This window comes from Phascolarctos cinereus, unplaced genomic scaffold (genome assembly GCF_003287225.1).
Source record: "Phascolarctos cinereus isolate Bilbo 61053 unplaced genomic scaffold, phaCin_HiC Scaffold_7;HRSCAF=346, whole genome shotgun sequence".
Taxonomy (NCBI): domain Eukaryota; kingdom Metazoa; phylum Chordata; class Mammalia; order Diprotodontia; family Phascolarctidae; genus Phascolarctos; species Phascolarctos cinereus.
Window position 1 is genome coordinate 163,941,200 of NW_027556180.1, and position 16,948 is coordinate 163,958,147.

At 34.5% G+C, this 16,948-nt stretch overlaps 1 protein-coding gene across 1 annotated transcript in view; it reads left to right on the forward strand.

Annotated features, from left to right (window-relative positions):
• Nucleotides 1–16,948, forward strand: part of MYO16 (myosin XVI) — a 693,538-nt gene that overhangs the window by 263,343 nt on the left and 413,247 nt on the right. Inside the window, 2 exon segments of the mRNA XM_020970073.2 lie at nucleotides 4,768–4,878; nucleotides 14,083–14,148. Coding sequence (XP_020825732.1) covers nucleotides 4,768–4,878; nucleotides 14,083–14,148 — 177 coding nt within the window.

The following is a 16,948-nucleotide window of genomic DNA, read 5'->3' on the forward strand; positions in this document are numbered from 1 at the left end:
TTGGTCTGAGTTGTGACAGAAATTCTGACTGAAACTATTGAGCAATATATTGTCCTAGAATTTTGAAGACTAATGGAAACTTGATTTGATCATTATTGTCTGAGAAAGAAGTAAAAAGCTGATTATGATGGGGCAGAGGGGGAGTGTGCAGAGAGGAAACAAATGATAAGATGCCTATAATGGCTATACTCTGATGTATACCTGGATGGATAACAGCATTGTCTGGGAGAGCTAAGATGGGAATTAACTTTTTAAAAAATATTTATTTCACTTATGTAAGTCTGACTTTGTAGTTTAATTCCTGTAGTTTGTGTATCTTTATGGTTATATTCTTAAGTATTTTATAATTCTGTAGATATTTTAAATGGAATTTCTCTTTATCTCTTCCTGTTGTGTTTTGTTGATAATATACAGAAATGTCCATAATGTATAATTGTTTAAATTATAATTTTCTCCAGTGTTCAATTTTTGTGTTCTTTAAGTTCATATCACATCTGAAAAAAGCAATAATTTAGTTTCTTCTTTACCTATGTTTATTTCCTTAATTTTTCCCCCCTTCTTATTTCCATCACTGGCATGATATCAAATAGCCACAATGATAATTTATGTCCTTGTTTTACCTTTGATTTTACCAGAAATATCTCTACTGCATTCATATAAAATATAATTCTGGTTTTGGTTTAGATACTTAATATTTATGATGTTAAGGAAAAATTTATTTATTCCCATGTTTTCTAATCTTTAAAAAAGTTGGTATTGTATTTTTCCAAATACCTTTTTAAATCTATTTCCACAATCATTTGATTTTTATTGTTATTGTGATTAGTATGGCAAGTTATGTTCACAGTTTTCCTAATATTGAACTAACTGCATTTGATGATTATGAAATGTTGGTGTAGCCTCTTGGATACAATTTTATTTAAAATTTTTGAATGAATGTTCATTTGTGATATTAGTATGTAGTTTTATTTCTTTATTTTGACTTTCCCTGGTTTAGATATGAATCCATATTTGTATCAAATAAAGAATTTGGTAGGATCCTTTATTTTCCTATTTGTGCAGTTTGTATAATATTGGAATGAATTTTTTGTTCCATGAGTGATAGAAATCATTTGTCAATTCATCTGGTTCCAGGTTTCCCACCCCTTCCTTAGGAGCCCATTTATGACTTTTTCAATTTCTTTTTCTGGAATCATGTGGTTTTTATTCCCTATTTCTTTTCTGTTAACCCTGGTATTTTATATTCTTGGAGGTATTAATCCATTATATTTAAATTAAACAAATGAACTTCCCAGCTCCCTGCATGTAATAATATGGGAAAGATTTATTCATAATCTCCCTAGTTTGCCTTTTTTTCTGTGTAGATTGCTCATCCAGTATCTTTTGATTGGTCAGTTCTTCAGAGAGACCATGGGAACTTAATGTGATCAATACAATGTCATCCACAAATAAAATCATTTGCTGAGTCCCACCATTATCATTATTATTATTGGTACAAGGCATCTTCATTAGAATGGTCTATACTTTTTACCCAACTTTTAACACCTTTTACATGCATTGCTCAATACTGTTATTCAGAGGATTGTTGAACAACATCATTTAGGTAGTTGTGTCCATCAAGGAGTCTTATTTGTTCTACATACAGGGATGACATGTGTCATTGGAGCCTTTTTTCTGGATTTGATTCTACTGAGTCAAATATCGTTTTTCTCAAGAAATAAATATATCTCTCCTTTGTGATCTCTCCAGCTATGTCAGGTATGGGAATATCTAAAAAATATCTGCTGTAAAAAAAAAAAACACCTCCCAAAGCCTTCATTTTTCCTTCATCATACTTCTGTAAAGAACATCTTTATTACTAAACAGATTTTGTGTGGAGCAGAAATTAGATATAGAGAATGGTTGTTGCTGATATCCACCTGTTCATCTTTCTTGGGTGAGTGGGGTTGAGAGAGAATCTTTTTTTGTGTACATAATCTTTTCCATGATTTTAGAATTTTTCCCTCTTCCAGATATGCATGCATGGATGAATTATTGAATCAAAAAACACATAATAGTAATAATAATAGCAGCTAGCATTTATATAGCAGCTGCTGTGTAGTAGGCGCTATGATAAACACTTTACAAATACTGTCTTATTTGACCCTCACAACAACACTGGGAGGTAAATGCTTTTGTTTTCTCCATTTTACAGTTGAGGAAACTGAGACAAATAGAGATTAAGTGACTTGACCAGGGTCACAAAGTTAATATTTGCCTTATGTCTGATTTGAACTCAAGTTTTCCTAACTCCAGGCTACCCCATTATTAAACACTTACTGAACCCAGAATAACTTTAAAATTGTATTTCTTTCCACATGTATTTCTTCTGTATGGATTTGGTCAAGCCCAGTTGCTCTTCCTGACTTAGTGAGTTTAGGTGCCATTTTCGCTTCTAGGGAATGGATCACTCTAAAAATGTTGGGTAATTTATTTTCTTTCATGTTAATTTTTTCTCTTTTCAGATTCATCTAGAAATGTGCTTATAATGATGTTATTTATTTGATTCTCATACTAAGTCTCACCCTTCAAAGCTTTTCTATGTGATCCTGTACTCAATTTTCCTTTCTGATGTTTTCCAAATGAGATTGTATTCTGAAGCACTAGTGGTTGTTGCCAGGTTTTTCTACTTGGCAAAGAAATGAAGTGTTTGCTCCCCTGAAATAGTTTCTGGGCCCTTTTGCTCTCTTTGGCATAGCAACTATTTTACATTGGTCAATTCCTTCCAAGAAATTAAAATAGTCAGAGTCAAGTCCTTTACTTCTATTTCCCATTTTTCAAAGTAAATAATTTCTTTAAATAGGCTAGGTTGAAGCCATCTGAATCACTCACGGTTTTTATCTTTATCTTTCCTTCTAACTTCGTGTTGATTTTGACTCTTTTCCTTCTAATATCTTGATAATTTGATTTTATGCAGGGAAGAGGTTCTAAAATTATTTCTGTTTTAGTAACTGGCCATTGCCTATCTGTTGGGACTTAGTCCCTTTCATTAGAGGCCAAGTTGTTTTCTTGATTAAGGTATTAATGCTATACAGTTGTGAGATTTCTGAGTAATATGCTTTTTAAAAATTTCTTTCATTTTTTGGCCTTGAAACATATTTTCCAACATATTTTCCCACATCTGCCCTTTGCCCAACTTCATATTAAAATTAATTATATTTCAAGATATGAATTATCTTTATTTGAATTACTTAATTGATTCCTTCATCAACTTTCAAATCTTCTTCATATGCAACAGATGTTCATGCATAATCTATAATTATCTCACGGTAGAATTTTTTCTTATGCTCATTATGAACCCTGAAAGTTGAAAAGAATCAAATATGCCAAGAAGTAGTGGGGTTTTTTATTGCCTTTAGATGCACAATAAAATAAACTCCCTCAACTGTGTGTTTCCTTGGGGGGAACATGTGAGCTACACTTAAATTTATTTACAAATTCTTTGTGTCTTCTGGTTTCATTGATAATAAGAATATCATGATAGCTGTAGCTCAGTACTCCCTGAATAGTAGCAACTTGCCATTGCACATTGTGCACATGCAGTTAAATTAATGTTTATTGATGGTCTAAAATCTTTTGATCAATAGCACCAAATTCTACTGTCTTTTTTCAATTCTACTGCAGTCATGGTAAAAGCAGAGGGCACCCCACAGTATTATAGTGAAGTTTGTGTTTACATCTGTTTCACAGGTCACTAGGGCCAAGGACTCATCTTCTAGTTGCAATCTTTTGGTATTTTCTTAGGCTTTTCCTCCTCCTCCCCCATTATATGATTCAAATTACATTGAAATGGTGTATATGCAGTTGACCTCTTTGTTAAAGTAAAAGTATTAATAAATAATTGATAATAAACAAATATAAAATAATTGTTGATAAACAGTTTATATGTGTTCTTTCTCTTTATGAGTGTCAATCAGCAAGAAATTAGATATGATTGAATGATTAAGGAAGTCAAGCGTGGAATTTGTGGAGAGATTCTACTTGGTTGAAGCGTAGGAAATTATGAAATACATAGATTTCTGTCTGTATTTTAACATTGAAATGAAAGACTTTTGTCTTAGGGGAAAATCTAAAATGAATTTTTCGTTTGTATTAAGTTAGTGAAGTGAAATGGTTTTCTGATGACTGAGAGGAATCTATTGGGTTGTCCTATAAAGACCCTAAAGTAATAACCTAATAGTAGCATTATCCCTGGAGCTAAGAAAAGCCCAAATAAAGTTGATTATAATCCAAATGCTTGCTAAATCCCATGCATTTGTATACAGAAACTGATTCTGCACAGCTTCTTTCCATTCCAGTTTCAATAATGGTAATATTATAGTGAGACTCACTTTCTGCCTTGGCCCTCTCTCTTCTTCCCCTTCCCCTGACCCATCTCACATAGGGTTAAACTCTATTCTGTTTAAGCCATAAGGAGAGAACAGAAATATTCTACTTTGTGAAATTATTTTTTTTTTTAGATTTGATGACTATAAATGGCATGCTGGTAGCAAGCACACTGCAGGTGTGAAAGAAACTCTCTTATTAAGACCAATGTGCCCTTTTGCCTAATGGTAAATACAGACTTTTCCTTTCAATAGACCTTTTCATCTATTACAAAAGGGTAATGAGGTATTATTAGTGTTATTTGTGTGGCCATTAATATTTATGACATAATTAAAATTGGAATGTCATACTATGAAGTGAATGTATTAAAATGAAATTATATGTGTAAGTTTATTTTTTTAGGTCAAGCTGATGCCTCCAGCTCCCAATGATGACCTAGCAACATTGAGTGAACTAAATGATGGCACTCTTCTTTATGAAATCCAGAAGCGCTTTGGCAACAATCAGATATATGTGAGTAATTTTGAATTTTTCTGTTGTAGTGCCTTCATCTTGCTAGATATCTTGATGTATCCAATGCTGCATAGACTAGAATTTTCAAAACTTCACCTTCAAAAGGGGGAGACAATTTTATAGTGATATTTCAAAAAATACATAAATAACTGTATACTGGGAATGACATTTAAGTTACCATAATTTTATAGAGAGACCTCTGAGTACTTATGTCAGACCCTGGTGTCTGCTCTTGAGTCCTGTTTCTGAAAGAGAGTTTTTGAAGATAGTGTGTTATGGACCTGAAGTCCATAGTGATACTGAGTTTAGTACCATTTCTTACAGAATCCCAAGATTCAAAGTAGATATTCCCAGCCCAGAACCTCAGAAACAGATCTGGATCTATGTACATTATAGCAGACTTTGAGAATATTCATTAATTCTATGGAAATAATTATTTTGACAATTTAAAACACTTATGTTCTAAAAATAATTTGTAAATGTGTCCTCATCTACGTTAGCTCAGGAGGTCTGGAAATTCAAGCTAAAGAGACTGTGTTGAATATGAATGTGGTACTCTGAATTTACTTGGGAATGGAAATTTCCCCTACATTATGAAGAAATTTCATAATGTTTGAGATTACAGTGAATATAAGTAATTTATACACAGACATGATAACAAGAATCATGAATAAGATTTTGATTAAAAATTATATGGAAGTTTTGATTTGTTGGTTTAAATCTTGTCATTTTCATGTGCAAATTTTTCAGTGCTCGATAATAAATCAGACACCTGGTAAAATAACTAATTTGAATACGTGTGTGTATATATGTGTGGGTATGGGCCTGTGTGTTGAGGGGGTGCAAATTAAACATAGGGTAATTCAGCCAAGGGCAGATAACATCTTTAGTGAAATTATAGTCTGCACATCTCTGAATTCCTTTTGATCACAATTCATTTTTGTTTCCCAACTTACTAAGAAGCTGATTAGATCATTGCCAGTGTGGTATTGGTTTAGGAAAATGCATCACTGCAACCCAAATCCTAAAATAAAATTTATGCCAGTGTAAATGTATTTAAAATTGAATATTTCTACCAAATTGAATAGAATTTGTGGTATTTGAGGCAAAGGTTTGGCAAACCTAGGTGTAACTTGGGTGACTGGGACTTTATTGTACTTGTATCTGAGATTTTTTTTTTTTTGCTTTTAGGCAATTGGGGTTAAGTGACTTGCCCAGGGTCACACAGCTAGTAAGTGTCAAGTGTTTGGTCTGAGGCCAGATTTGAACTCAGGTCCTCCTGACTTCAGGGCCAGTGCTCTATCCACTGTGCCACCTAGCTGCCCCCTTAAATCTGAGATTTTAATTTTGTTGTAGGAATATTGTGAAAATATAAATTCTAAACTTGTATTTGTTAACGTAATTTTAGCATTCAGCCCAATTCTCCTATTATATTTCATAGGCTAACAAGGGTTTATTAAACATCTGCCACATGCCAGGCACTTAAGGGACAATGATTTATCTTCGGCATTCACTCATAGCAAAAACTATCCAATGAATGTTCCCAATTGAGAAAGAGAATTGGGAACTGAAAGGTTTCCTCTCTTTGAGATCCCCTGAAGCACATTTATATCATTTTGTTCTTTGACCCGTTGGGTAGAGAACCACTCAAATTAGCTGCAGAACAAGCTAATTCAATTTTTTAAAGCAGAGTTTCATTACTTTCAGTATAAGCAATAAAACAAGTTTGCCAAGGAGAAACTCTATTGGACCTGATTAAGGAATGGTTATAAATGATTTATACTTAGACATTAAATATCAGCCAAAATAGTATTTTTATTAGTCCCTGGCAAAGTCATATTCTCCTGTCTTTTCATGATGTGGATATAATCCTGTATCATCAAGGGTTTTGCTAGTGGAGGACAAACTTTAGAAGTTTCTATCAAGCTTGGGCTGGCAATAGGGCCAAGCCCAATTGGCCTGGCAATGATAGACTGTTATCTGAAGACTAGTTTCACTAAGTTGAAAGAGGCTTACTCTTTTCATGTCTAGAGTTCTAAACATTATATCTATCATACTGATTACCTTCTTGTCTTTTTCTGAACCTTCTTTATGAGAGTTGGTGGAATATGATCATCTCAGTGATTCACTGCCTCACGGTCTTATGACTTTAATTTATTTGTAAAATAAGAATGTTGGACTACATGAACTCCAAGTCCCTTACAGCTCTAAACTTTTGATTCCCTGGTCTTATATTAGATATTGCCTCCGAAATGAAACAAGCTATTTTACACATAAAGTTTATGTGATACTTATTAGGTATTAGTCAAAGAATTTCTTTGTAGGTTGGAACCAAAGAGACCAAAACTTGGAGCTTGAAATTCAAATATTTTCTTGACCTCATTCCCTTCTTTCCCCTCTCCAAGAGTAGCAAGGTTGATACTTATCAGGTGTCTTGTAAAAAAAGCCAAAGGCATACTATCTCCATTTGGGGGGATATAGTCTCTGCCAAACATATTTAAAAAATAGAATATGCTCCATGATTTAAAAAAAAAATTATTGTAGAATAGAGGGTAGGCAAGTTTAACCCTATAAACAAGTCAGCAGAATTGGAGATTTACATAGTATACCTTTGGATCAGGGCAAAATTAAGAAAGAAACTTATAGGCTATAAACTCAATGAGGCTAGAGACAATCTTATCTAAACTTTCACCTCCCTTGGGACCTGTCACACTATACTGTACATTGCATAGGTAGCATTTAATGTATGTTCAATTTTAGTGAGACTAAGGCTCATTTGCATATCCTAAGCCACTATTGAATGTTAGAGAGTTCATTATTGTTGTTGTTGTTGTTGAGTAGTTTTCAGTTCTGTCTGACTCTTCATGACTCCATTTGGGGTTTTCTTGGCAAAGGTACTGAAGTGCTTTGGCATTTCCTTCACCAGCTCATTTAATAGATGAGGAAATTGAGGCAAACGGGTAAGCGACTTATACGGGTCACACAGATGGTAAGTGTCTGAGTCCACATTTGAACTCAGGTCTTCCTGACTCCAGGCCCAGCGCATCATCTAGCCGCTCATAGGCAGTTATCGACCTTAGTTATATAATTCCCAATACTTACAATAACAAAAGAGCAGAGATCAAGAAAGCCAAGGGAGAATTATTAAGAGAATTCTTCAGAAGTCTCTTTTACCAGAAAATTTCAAATAGCTTTAGTTTCTTCAGTCCTGAAAGTCTAAAATTTCAATCACTTCAAAGATTTCTTTTTTACCTTTCTATTTTTTATTTTATTTTATTTTTATTTTTTAACATGTGTTTTTAAAACATTGGGTTACAAATTTTCTCCCTTCCTCCCTCCCCATCTACCCTCACTGAAAAGGCAAGCAACTCGATACAGGTTATACATATGTAGTCATGCAAAATACTTCCATAGTAGTCATGTTGACAAAAACTAAGTATATTTCCCTTCATCCTATCCTACCCCCCCTACGTATTCTATTCTCTCTTTTGACCCTGTCCCTCCTCAGAAGTGTTTACTTCTGATTATCCCCTCCCCCAATCTGCCCTTCCCTCTATCATCCCCCTGCTGTCTTGTCTCCTTCCCCCCTTATTTTCCTAAAGGGTAAGATAGCTTTCCCAATCCAATTGTTATTCCCTCCTTAAGCCAAATCCTTTGAGAATAAGATTCGCTCATTCCCTCTCACCTCCTACTGTTTCACCTCCACTATAAAAGCCTTTTCTTATCTGTCTAATGTGAGATAATTTACCCCATTCTACCTCTCCCTTTCTCCCTCTCCCAGCATAATCCTCTCTCACCCCTTAATTTTATTTTCCAGATATCACCCTTTCATCTTCAACTCACCCTGTGCCCTCTATCTATCTATCTATCTATCTATCTATCTATCTATCTATCTATCTAGATACATATAAGTTTTTCCCTCCCACTACCCTAATACTGACAAAGGACTCATGAGTTACAAATATCTTTCCATGCAGGATTGTAAACACTTCAATCTTGATAAGTCTGTTATGATTTCTCTTTCCTATTTACCTCTTTATGTTTCACTTGAGTCTTGTATTTGAAAGTCAAATTTTCCATTCAGCTCTGGTCTTTTCATCAAGAATGCTTGAAAGTCCCTTATTTCACTGAATGACTATTTTTTACCCTGAAGGATTATATACTCAGTTTTGCTGGGTAGGTGATTCTTGGTTGTAATCCTATCTCCTTTGCCCTCCAGAATATTACATTCCATGCCCTCCGGTTCCTTATTATAGAAGCTGCTAAGTCTTTTGTCATCCTGATTGTATTTCCACAATACTTGAATTGTTTTTTTCTGGCTGCTTGTAATATTTTCTCCTTGACCTGGGAATTCTGGAATTTGGCTACAATATTCCTAGAAGTTTTCCTTTGGGGATCTCTCTCAGCAGGTCATTGGTGGATTCTTTCCATTACTATTTTGCCCTCTGGTTCTAAAATATCAGGGCAGCTTTCCTTGATAATTTCTTGAAAGATGATGTCTAGGCTCTTTCTTTGATCATGGCTTTCAGATAGTCCAATAATTTTTAAATTCTCTCTCCTGGATCTATTTTCCAGGTCAGTTGTTTTTCCCAATGAGATATTTCACATTCTCTTCTATTTTTTCATGCTTTTGGATTAGTTTTGTGGTGCCTTTATTCTCATAAAGTCACTAGCTTTCAATTGCTCCATTCTAATTTTTAAGGGAGATTTTTCTTCAGGAAGCTGTTGGACTTCCTTTTCCATTGGGCAATTTTGCTTTTTAGGGCATTTTTCTCCTCATTGGATTTCTGGACCTCTTTTGCCATTTGCGTTAGGCTATTTTTTAAGGTGTTATTTTCTTCAGTATTTTCGGGGGGTCTCCTTTAGCAAGGTGTTGACTTTTTTTTCATGATTTTCTTGCATTATTCTCAGTTTTTCCTTTACTTCTCTTACTTGCTTCTCAAAATCTTTTTTGAATTCTTCCATGGCCTGGGACCAATTCATATTTTTCTTGGAGGCTTTGGATGTAGGAGCTTTGGCTTTGTTGTCTTCTTCTGATTGTATGTTTTGATCTTCTTTGTCACCAAAGTAAGATAATATAGTCTGACTCTTTATACACTACTTCCTCATGATCCCAGCCAATTACTTGAGTTATAAACTCTTTGTTAAGGTAGAGGTCTATTTTCAGTGTGGAGAATGTACTGTCTGTCCCAAGCTTCAGGGGTTTTCAGAGATACTTCTAGGGACCTGCAAATTTTCCATTCTTCCAAGGTGCTATGATCAAAAGCGAGGTGTTTACTCCTTTCCTGGCCTATGCTGTTGTCTATGAGTGAGCACAAGCACTCTTTTCTGTCTTGGAACTGTGAGCAGGATTGCCTCTCTACAACCACTACAAGCTCCACTGAAACCTGGAACTGTGAGGCAGATCCAAGCACAGGCAAAGCAAGAGAATCCAGCACCAGCAGATTCCCTGCAATTCCCCTCTGATCAGCTGCTCAATTCCCCATCAGTCTGTGGGCCGAAGCTCAGGAGGCAGCTGCTGCCCTGGGGCCACGCTCAGGGAATGGAACTGAGACCACTGTGTTTCTCTCTCAGCACCACAGAAACAGACTTTTCCCACTGACCTAGTTATCTTTGGGGTTCGTGGGTTGAGAAGTCAGGAAACCACCATAGCTGCCTGAGATTCAGTCCTCTGAGGCCTGCTCCAGGTTTGCTGTGGCCTGCACACCTAGTGTGATATACCTTTCTGATCAACCATCCAGTTGTCTTGGGTTGGAAATTTGTTTCACTCTGCCTTTTTGTGGGTTCTGCTGCTTTGGAATTTGTTTAGATCCATTTTGTATAGGCATTTGGAGTGGCTTGGTGGAGAGCTAAAGCAAGTCACTGCCTTTACTCCACCATCTTGGCTCCACCCCTCAAAGATTTTTTTTAAAAGAGGAGTGGATACTTGTTCTTTTCCCAAGCCAACCCTGAATCCTGAAAGCTTTGCTGCTTAATGTCACCTTAAAATGTAAGAAAATTGGGATCCTTTCACTGTGACCTACCTATTAACCAGAACCTCTGATTTAATGAAATTTTTAAAGATGTCCAAATCTTTCAGCCTTACATCTTGCAAAAAGAAAATTTTCTAACATTACTATCTTATATGTGGCAAGGATCATTATAGACAATTCTATCTTCCTCAGGGGCATCATAATCATCATTATAAATAATAAAAACAATAAATCAAAAGCCTGAAATTTCTATGATGGATCTTCTTCACAGATTTTGAGGTGGAAGGAAACTAACAAATTATCTTGTCCCACCCTCTTGTTTCACAGACAAGGAACTTGTAGGCCAGAGAAGTAATGGATTTGCCCAAAGTAAATAATAGGTAGTATTAGCAGAGATTTGATTTGAGCAGAGTTCCAAAGGCTTTTTCCATCACAGCAGACTGGAGGCTACTTTTAGATAGTTTGGAGAGCTCTGTCTTCCTGTTGTTTTTCTGACTTCATTTCCCCACTCTGGGATTGGAGAGGAGTCGCCTACTACTGCATCACTGTTAATAATGCCTAAAATGAGGAGTTTTTGTTTGGTCTCTCCTTTCATTTTCCTTTTTCCTTTCTTGAGCATTCATCTTTCCACTTGAAGGTTCATCTGTATTTTCTTTTCACAACTTACTCTTTCTTTTTTAAAAGACATTTTTACAAATTACAGAGAGGGTTCATGGTAGAAGGCAGGATATTGCTGTGCCAACTAGATTTAAGATTTACCAGGTAAGGAACTGAGAACATCTTGGGAGTGAGATATGAACCTCACTTATGGATGTTATCCTGTCTAAAAACAAACTTATTTCAGTATGATAAAATTCGAAGAGTATTTTATTGGGAGACAGAGAAGCTGGGTTCCAAACTCCAGCTATATCATCTACTACCTGTGAGAAAACTTCCAGTTTATTTAACATTTCTTGACCTTGGGTTACTCAATTGTAAAATAAAGAAGTTGTACTTCCTCTAAGGCAGGAGTTTTTAACTTGGGGTCCACAGTCCACCTAAGGGGTCCATGGATAGATTTTAGGGGGTCCATGATTCTGTAGAGGAAAAATAAATCTTTATTTCAATATAATTGGTTTCCTTTGCAAACTTATATATTTTATTTTACGCATTCAAAAATATTTTCTGAGAAAGAGTTTATACAATTCATCAGATTCCCAAAGAGGCCCATGACCCAGAAAAGGTTAAAGACTCCTCCTCCAAAACTAAGATCGTATGATTGGATGAAGAAGTTCTTTCATGAAAGATAGAAGGATAACATATGCCTGTAGAACATAAACATTTCTAGATACCATTATTTGCATACCATTGTTCTTTATCATGAAGAGGATGGCAGGTAGGGCATGAAGATTAAGAGTTTAAATCCTGGATCTTTTGCTTAATGATCAGCTGATACAGACCCAGCCATTTAACATCTCTGAGGATCAGTTTCCTTATCATTTTTTATGCTTCACAACAGCATCTCAAAGTTTAAATTTTAAAAAATTGTGCAATGCATTTTTAAGTCTTCAGTACTTCAAATGCTTTAATGAATTTATTATGTCATTGATGTAGGAAGTCCTTTCACCAGTGAAGATTACAATATTCCTATGGCTTCTAATACTGTGCAGCTCTTATCTTCTATCTTAGCATAAACACTCCATAGGTCAGTGACTCAGCATACCTAAGGTCTTTGTATGGCATATCACGTGTGTAGGCATACAACTGCAACTCTTGGACTATCTATGTCTCACTTTTGGTACATGATCCCATCTTTTTCAAGTCATATATGTCCTGGTAGATGTTTGTTAGGTCACTTTGCAGACAAGACATCAGTGGTGGTGTATTACAGACTACTTATGTTGGGAAGACAGATTTTCATTGCTTCTTAGTTCACCTGCAATTTTTATTCTTTTTGATACAATGTCGCTCTATGGTTTGTAGCCCTGTAGTATTCCTGGGAAAATATTGATTATTTAATAATAGCTTAAAGCAAAACACAGCTTAGTATCTCTTAATAAATCAATCAAAAAGAGTTTGTTTTTTAACATACATTATATTCTAGATATTGTACTAAGTATCATGGAAAAAAGACAAATTTTTAAAAGAAATATATTCAAAATAAATACAAATTAATTTAAGGGGTCATAGTAACAATTTGAGGGGCATTCAACAAAGGATTCATATAGTAGGTGATATCTGACTGAACTGTGAGGGAAAACTAGGACCATTATGGACAGTTCAATTTCTCAAATGTTATCCATCTAACTCCTATTCTGTTTTGAATCCCCAGTCATTGTTCACCTGCAATGGCTGCCCATGATATAAATGCTGATTAATGAATCACAAAGTATCTAATGTCTTTTTTTTTTTCAGTTCAGATGAGCAGTAATCTGTCAAGAGTCTTTGGGTTTTATTGAAGGGACTTTGTAGTGCTCCACTGCTAGCTGCAATTCACATCATGTTGTCTATAAAAAGGAACATCAGTAGAACACCACCATCATTGTAGAACCTATAATACATTTGAATTTAATGCGTACTCACTAATTAGAAAGTTATTTCCATTTCACATTTATTATTGAACCTTTTGGGACAGCAAAAATATCACTAACTCAAGAAGCTATGGTGGCTGCCACATGAAAATAAAGTATTGATATCTTGGTACTGGGTAGAAAAGATTTCCATGGTGTCACATAATGGAACCCATTTGTAATTGTCTTTCTGATGCAGGTCCAAAAGCTCACTGAAGAAAATAATTCCTTAAAAATTAGAGTGGTGCAAATAGAAGCTAATGACTCTATGAGAAATCAAGAAATTATAAAACAAAACCAAAAGAATGAAAAAAAAAATAGAAGCCAATATGAAATATCTCGTTGGAAAAACAACCGACCTGGAAAATAGATCCAGGAGAGAGAATTTAAAAAATTATTGGACTATCTGAAAACCATGATCAAAGTTTGTATTTTAGTCTAGAGGCAATAGAGAGTTGTTGACATCTCTTGACCAGAGGACAGACAAGGTCATAACAATACTTTAAGAATATCAGTTTAATGAAGAGAGAATAATGACTGCCTTAATAATTTATAAATTATTGTATTGTGAACTTTCATTAGTTCATTAACTGATTTTTACTGTTAGAAAAAAATCATTAACCTCTTTAAAAAATATACTTACTACTTCATGATATTTAAGGGTTTTTTTCCCTCTCCAACAGACTTATATTGGGGACATACTTCTGCTTGTTAATCCATTCAAAGAACTTCCAATTTATTCCAATATGGTGAGTATTCATTTTACACTCTGGGATATTAATCTTGATTCACTTTCATTAAACATATCTATTATTATTATATGGCTAGATAAGAACAAAAAGTAACCAGATATATTTATAAGAGATATCACTTAGGGAATCTTCATTCATGAATAAATGAAAAATATAGTAAATATTTACTATATGCTAAGCACTGTTCTAAACTACAAGTACAGAAATGCATAAGGCGGTACTTGTCCTTAAGGAGCTTACATTCTTAACTGAATTTTCTTCCTCTTGAAATATTTGATGCTCTTGATGTTTTTCCTTGTGTTATCCTGTTGCTCACTATCTGACTCTTCCCTTTTGATGGTGGATTGAACCATAAGAAAGTTCTATCCTCTACTTACCATGTGGAACTTACATTTCAGCAGCCTGGTTTCCTGACCAAAGCAGCTTCTGAGATTATAGGAATAGTCCCAGCTGGATTCCAGTCTCCTTTTTTTCAGGCATAGTGTAGTCACACTCCCTGGCTCCCTGCCCTAGTTTTCTCAGTTCTTTAATTCCCTATCTGGTCTGAATCAGAGAGTACTTCTTTTTGTAGAGTCGAGAGAGGGAAAGGTAAGTGTTTTGAAGAGTGTTTTTACCACCTTGAGATTCCCTAATGTAAGGGCTATCATAAGCAGAAGGAAGTAGGCCCCATCTTCCCTTTTATATCATCCCTTCCTCCTCATATAGCTGGGTAGAATTAGTTTTCCTCACTTGCAGCCACCAGACTGTGGTGCAGTGGTGGGTGTAACTGCTGAGCTTCTGCCATAGAAGGGAAATCTCCGAGTGAACACCAAAGTCCAAGCCTGTGAATGCTTTAAGAACTGGCATGCTCTGCTAACTCAAAAAGCTGATAACTTGTTGGACTTCTTGCTTTTTTTGTCCTATGGATTCAATTGTAATTATTGTGTGTCCCTTTAATATTTATTTGTACCTTTATTTTTTTTTTAAGTAGTGACTAGAAAAAAAAAGTTTAGAATTCATCTTTCTCACATGACCCAGAAGTCTCAAGGAGTTTATAGTCTAACTGGGGAGACAACACACAAATTAGGGTGGTGAAAGAGGTAGAAGGAGAACTAACAGAATAGACATAATTATAAATGTTTACTCTTGGATGAAAAAGTTTCAAGAAGTTGAGTACATTTATGAATGTCAAAATCCATTGAAAAGGAATGGAAAACCAAGGATATCTGACATATTATAGCGTCTTTATAGGATTGATAACCAATCATCTCAGACCTTTCCCTTTTACGATTATATAGAATATGGACAAATATTAGCACTGGCTGTGGAAATTGAGAATTATTTTTTGAATATTTTGAGTATTAGTGTAGTCTTGTATGCCAAATAAATGGGTGAAAGGCACATTAAGGTCAATTTATAAAGCACAAATTATTGAGCATTCCCTTTCCTCTATTAGAATGTAACCTCCTTGAGAATAAAGACTTTTTTCTTTTTCGCTGTATTTCTAGAACTTAGCACGTCTGACACAAAAGCTCTCAATAAATGTTTATTGATTTTTAATGAATTAAGAGATCTTTAAAAAACTCAAAACAAATGAAAGAGATTTTTCCTATTGCTCTCATGCTCTATTAGATAGTGAGATGACTCCTTTAACTCTTTTAAAGTTACTCTCCCTTAATGCTCAGCTGGTTCTATTCTCTATTTTTCCCTCTTTTCTCTTTGCTTAGAATATCTTGTATCATGGATAGGAAGAGATATAAATTCCAAGACTCCAAGGAAGTACAACTTTCAAAAAGTAAACTTATTCTTTCTAAAACAAATGCATTTTCAGAGAATATTTTCCCTTTTTGTGGAAACTTCTATTTTAGATTCTCTTTTATCTTTTCCCTCATAGTCACTGAAAGAAAAGTAAAGATAGTTACCCAAATACAAGCTGAATTACTTCTCTGAATTTTGTAGAAGGCGGCCTGCCATAAGCACACACATCAAAAGAAAAAAAAATCTTGGTTCAGAGTTTAAAAATAATGAAATTAACCTTACAAAATAGTTTGAATTTTAAAAAGCCAATAAAATAAATAAAGTCTTCAAGTTAAAAAGTTTTCATTAGCTTTATTTAGAAATTCACATTTTTAATTCAGTACATGTATTTTTAATTAATCTCAATGTTTTATAATCTCCCGTAAGAATTTCTCTGAATTGAGATAATTTGTATTTGACACATTTCAGAAGATTTCTCCACATTTGGTATTGGGAAGATTATTTACTTTAACATAGTATGAGTTCATGGTGGCACACCACAAACAGATAGTATCCATTTAGTTGCACTGTAATTACACACAGCCCAAACTCTTAAGACCCTATTAAATTCATGTAGGCATGATTAGGAAGAGGTTTATGGAAAAATCATGAGAAAATTTGGTAATGACCTTATAATCATGAATAGGTTTGATTTATTATTGTGCCAAGTGCACTACATATTCTTTAAAAAAAAAAAAAACTTTGCCTAAAGAGGATATATTCCCAAGAATGGAATGAATAGAAAAGTAAAGTAACTGTATTGCTTTGTAAGCTAATACATGCTGCTAGGGCCCCCTTGTGTTTGGATTTATATTTCACATTAATTGAAGTCTACCACATTTTATGGATTAGTTCAGGGGCTTAAACTTTTTTAAAGTAATGTTAAGCGATTTCAAAATAACAGTAAGAACGTAAAGTTCCATTGTTATACTGAAATTGATATCATGAAATTCTAACATATCTAGCATATTTTCCTGGGAAATGGGTAAACTTATATTATAATTGGTTCTATGTCTCACAT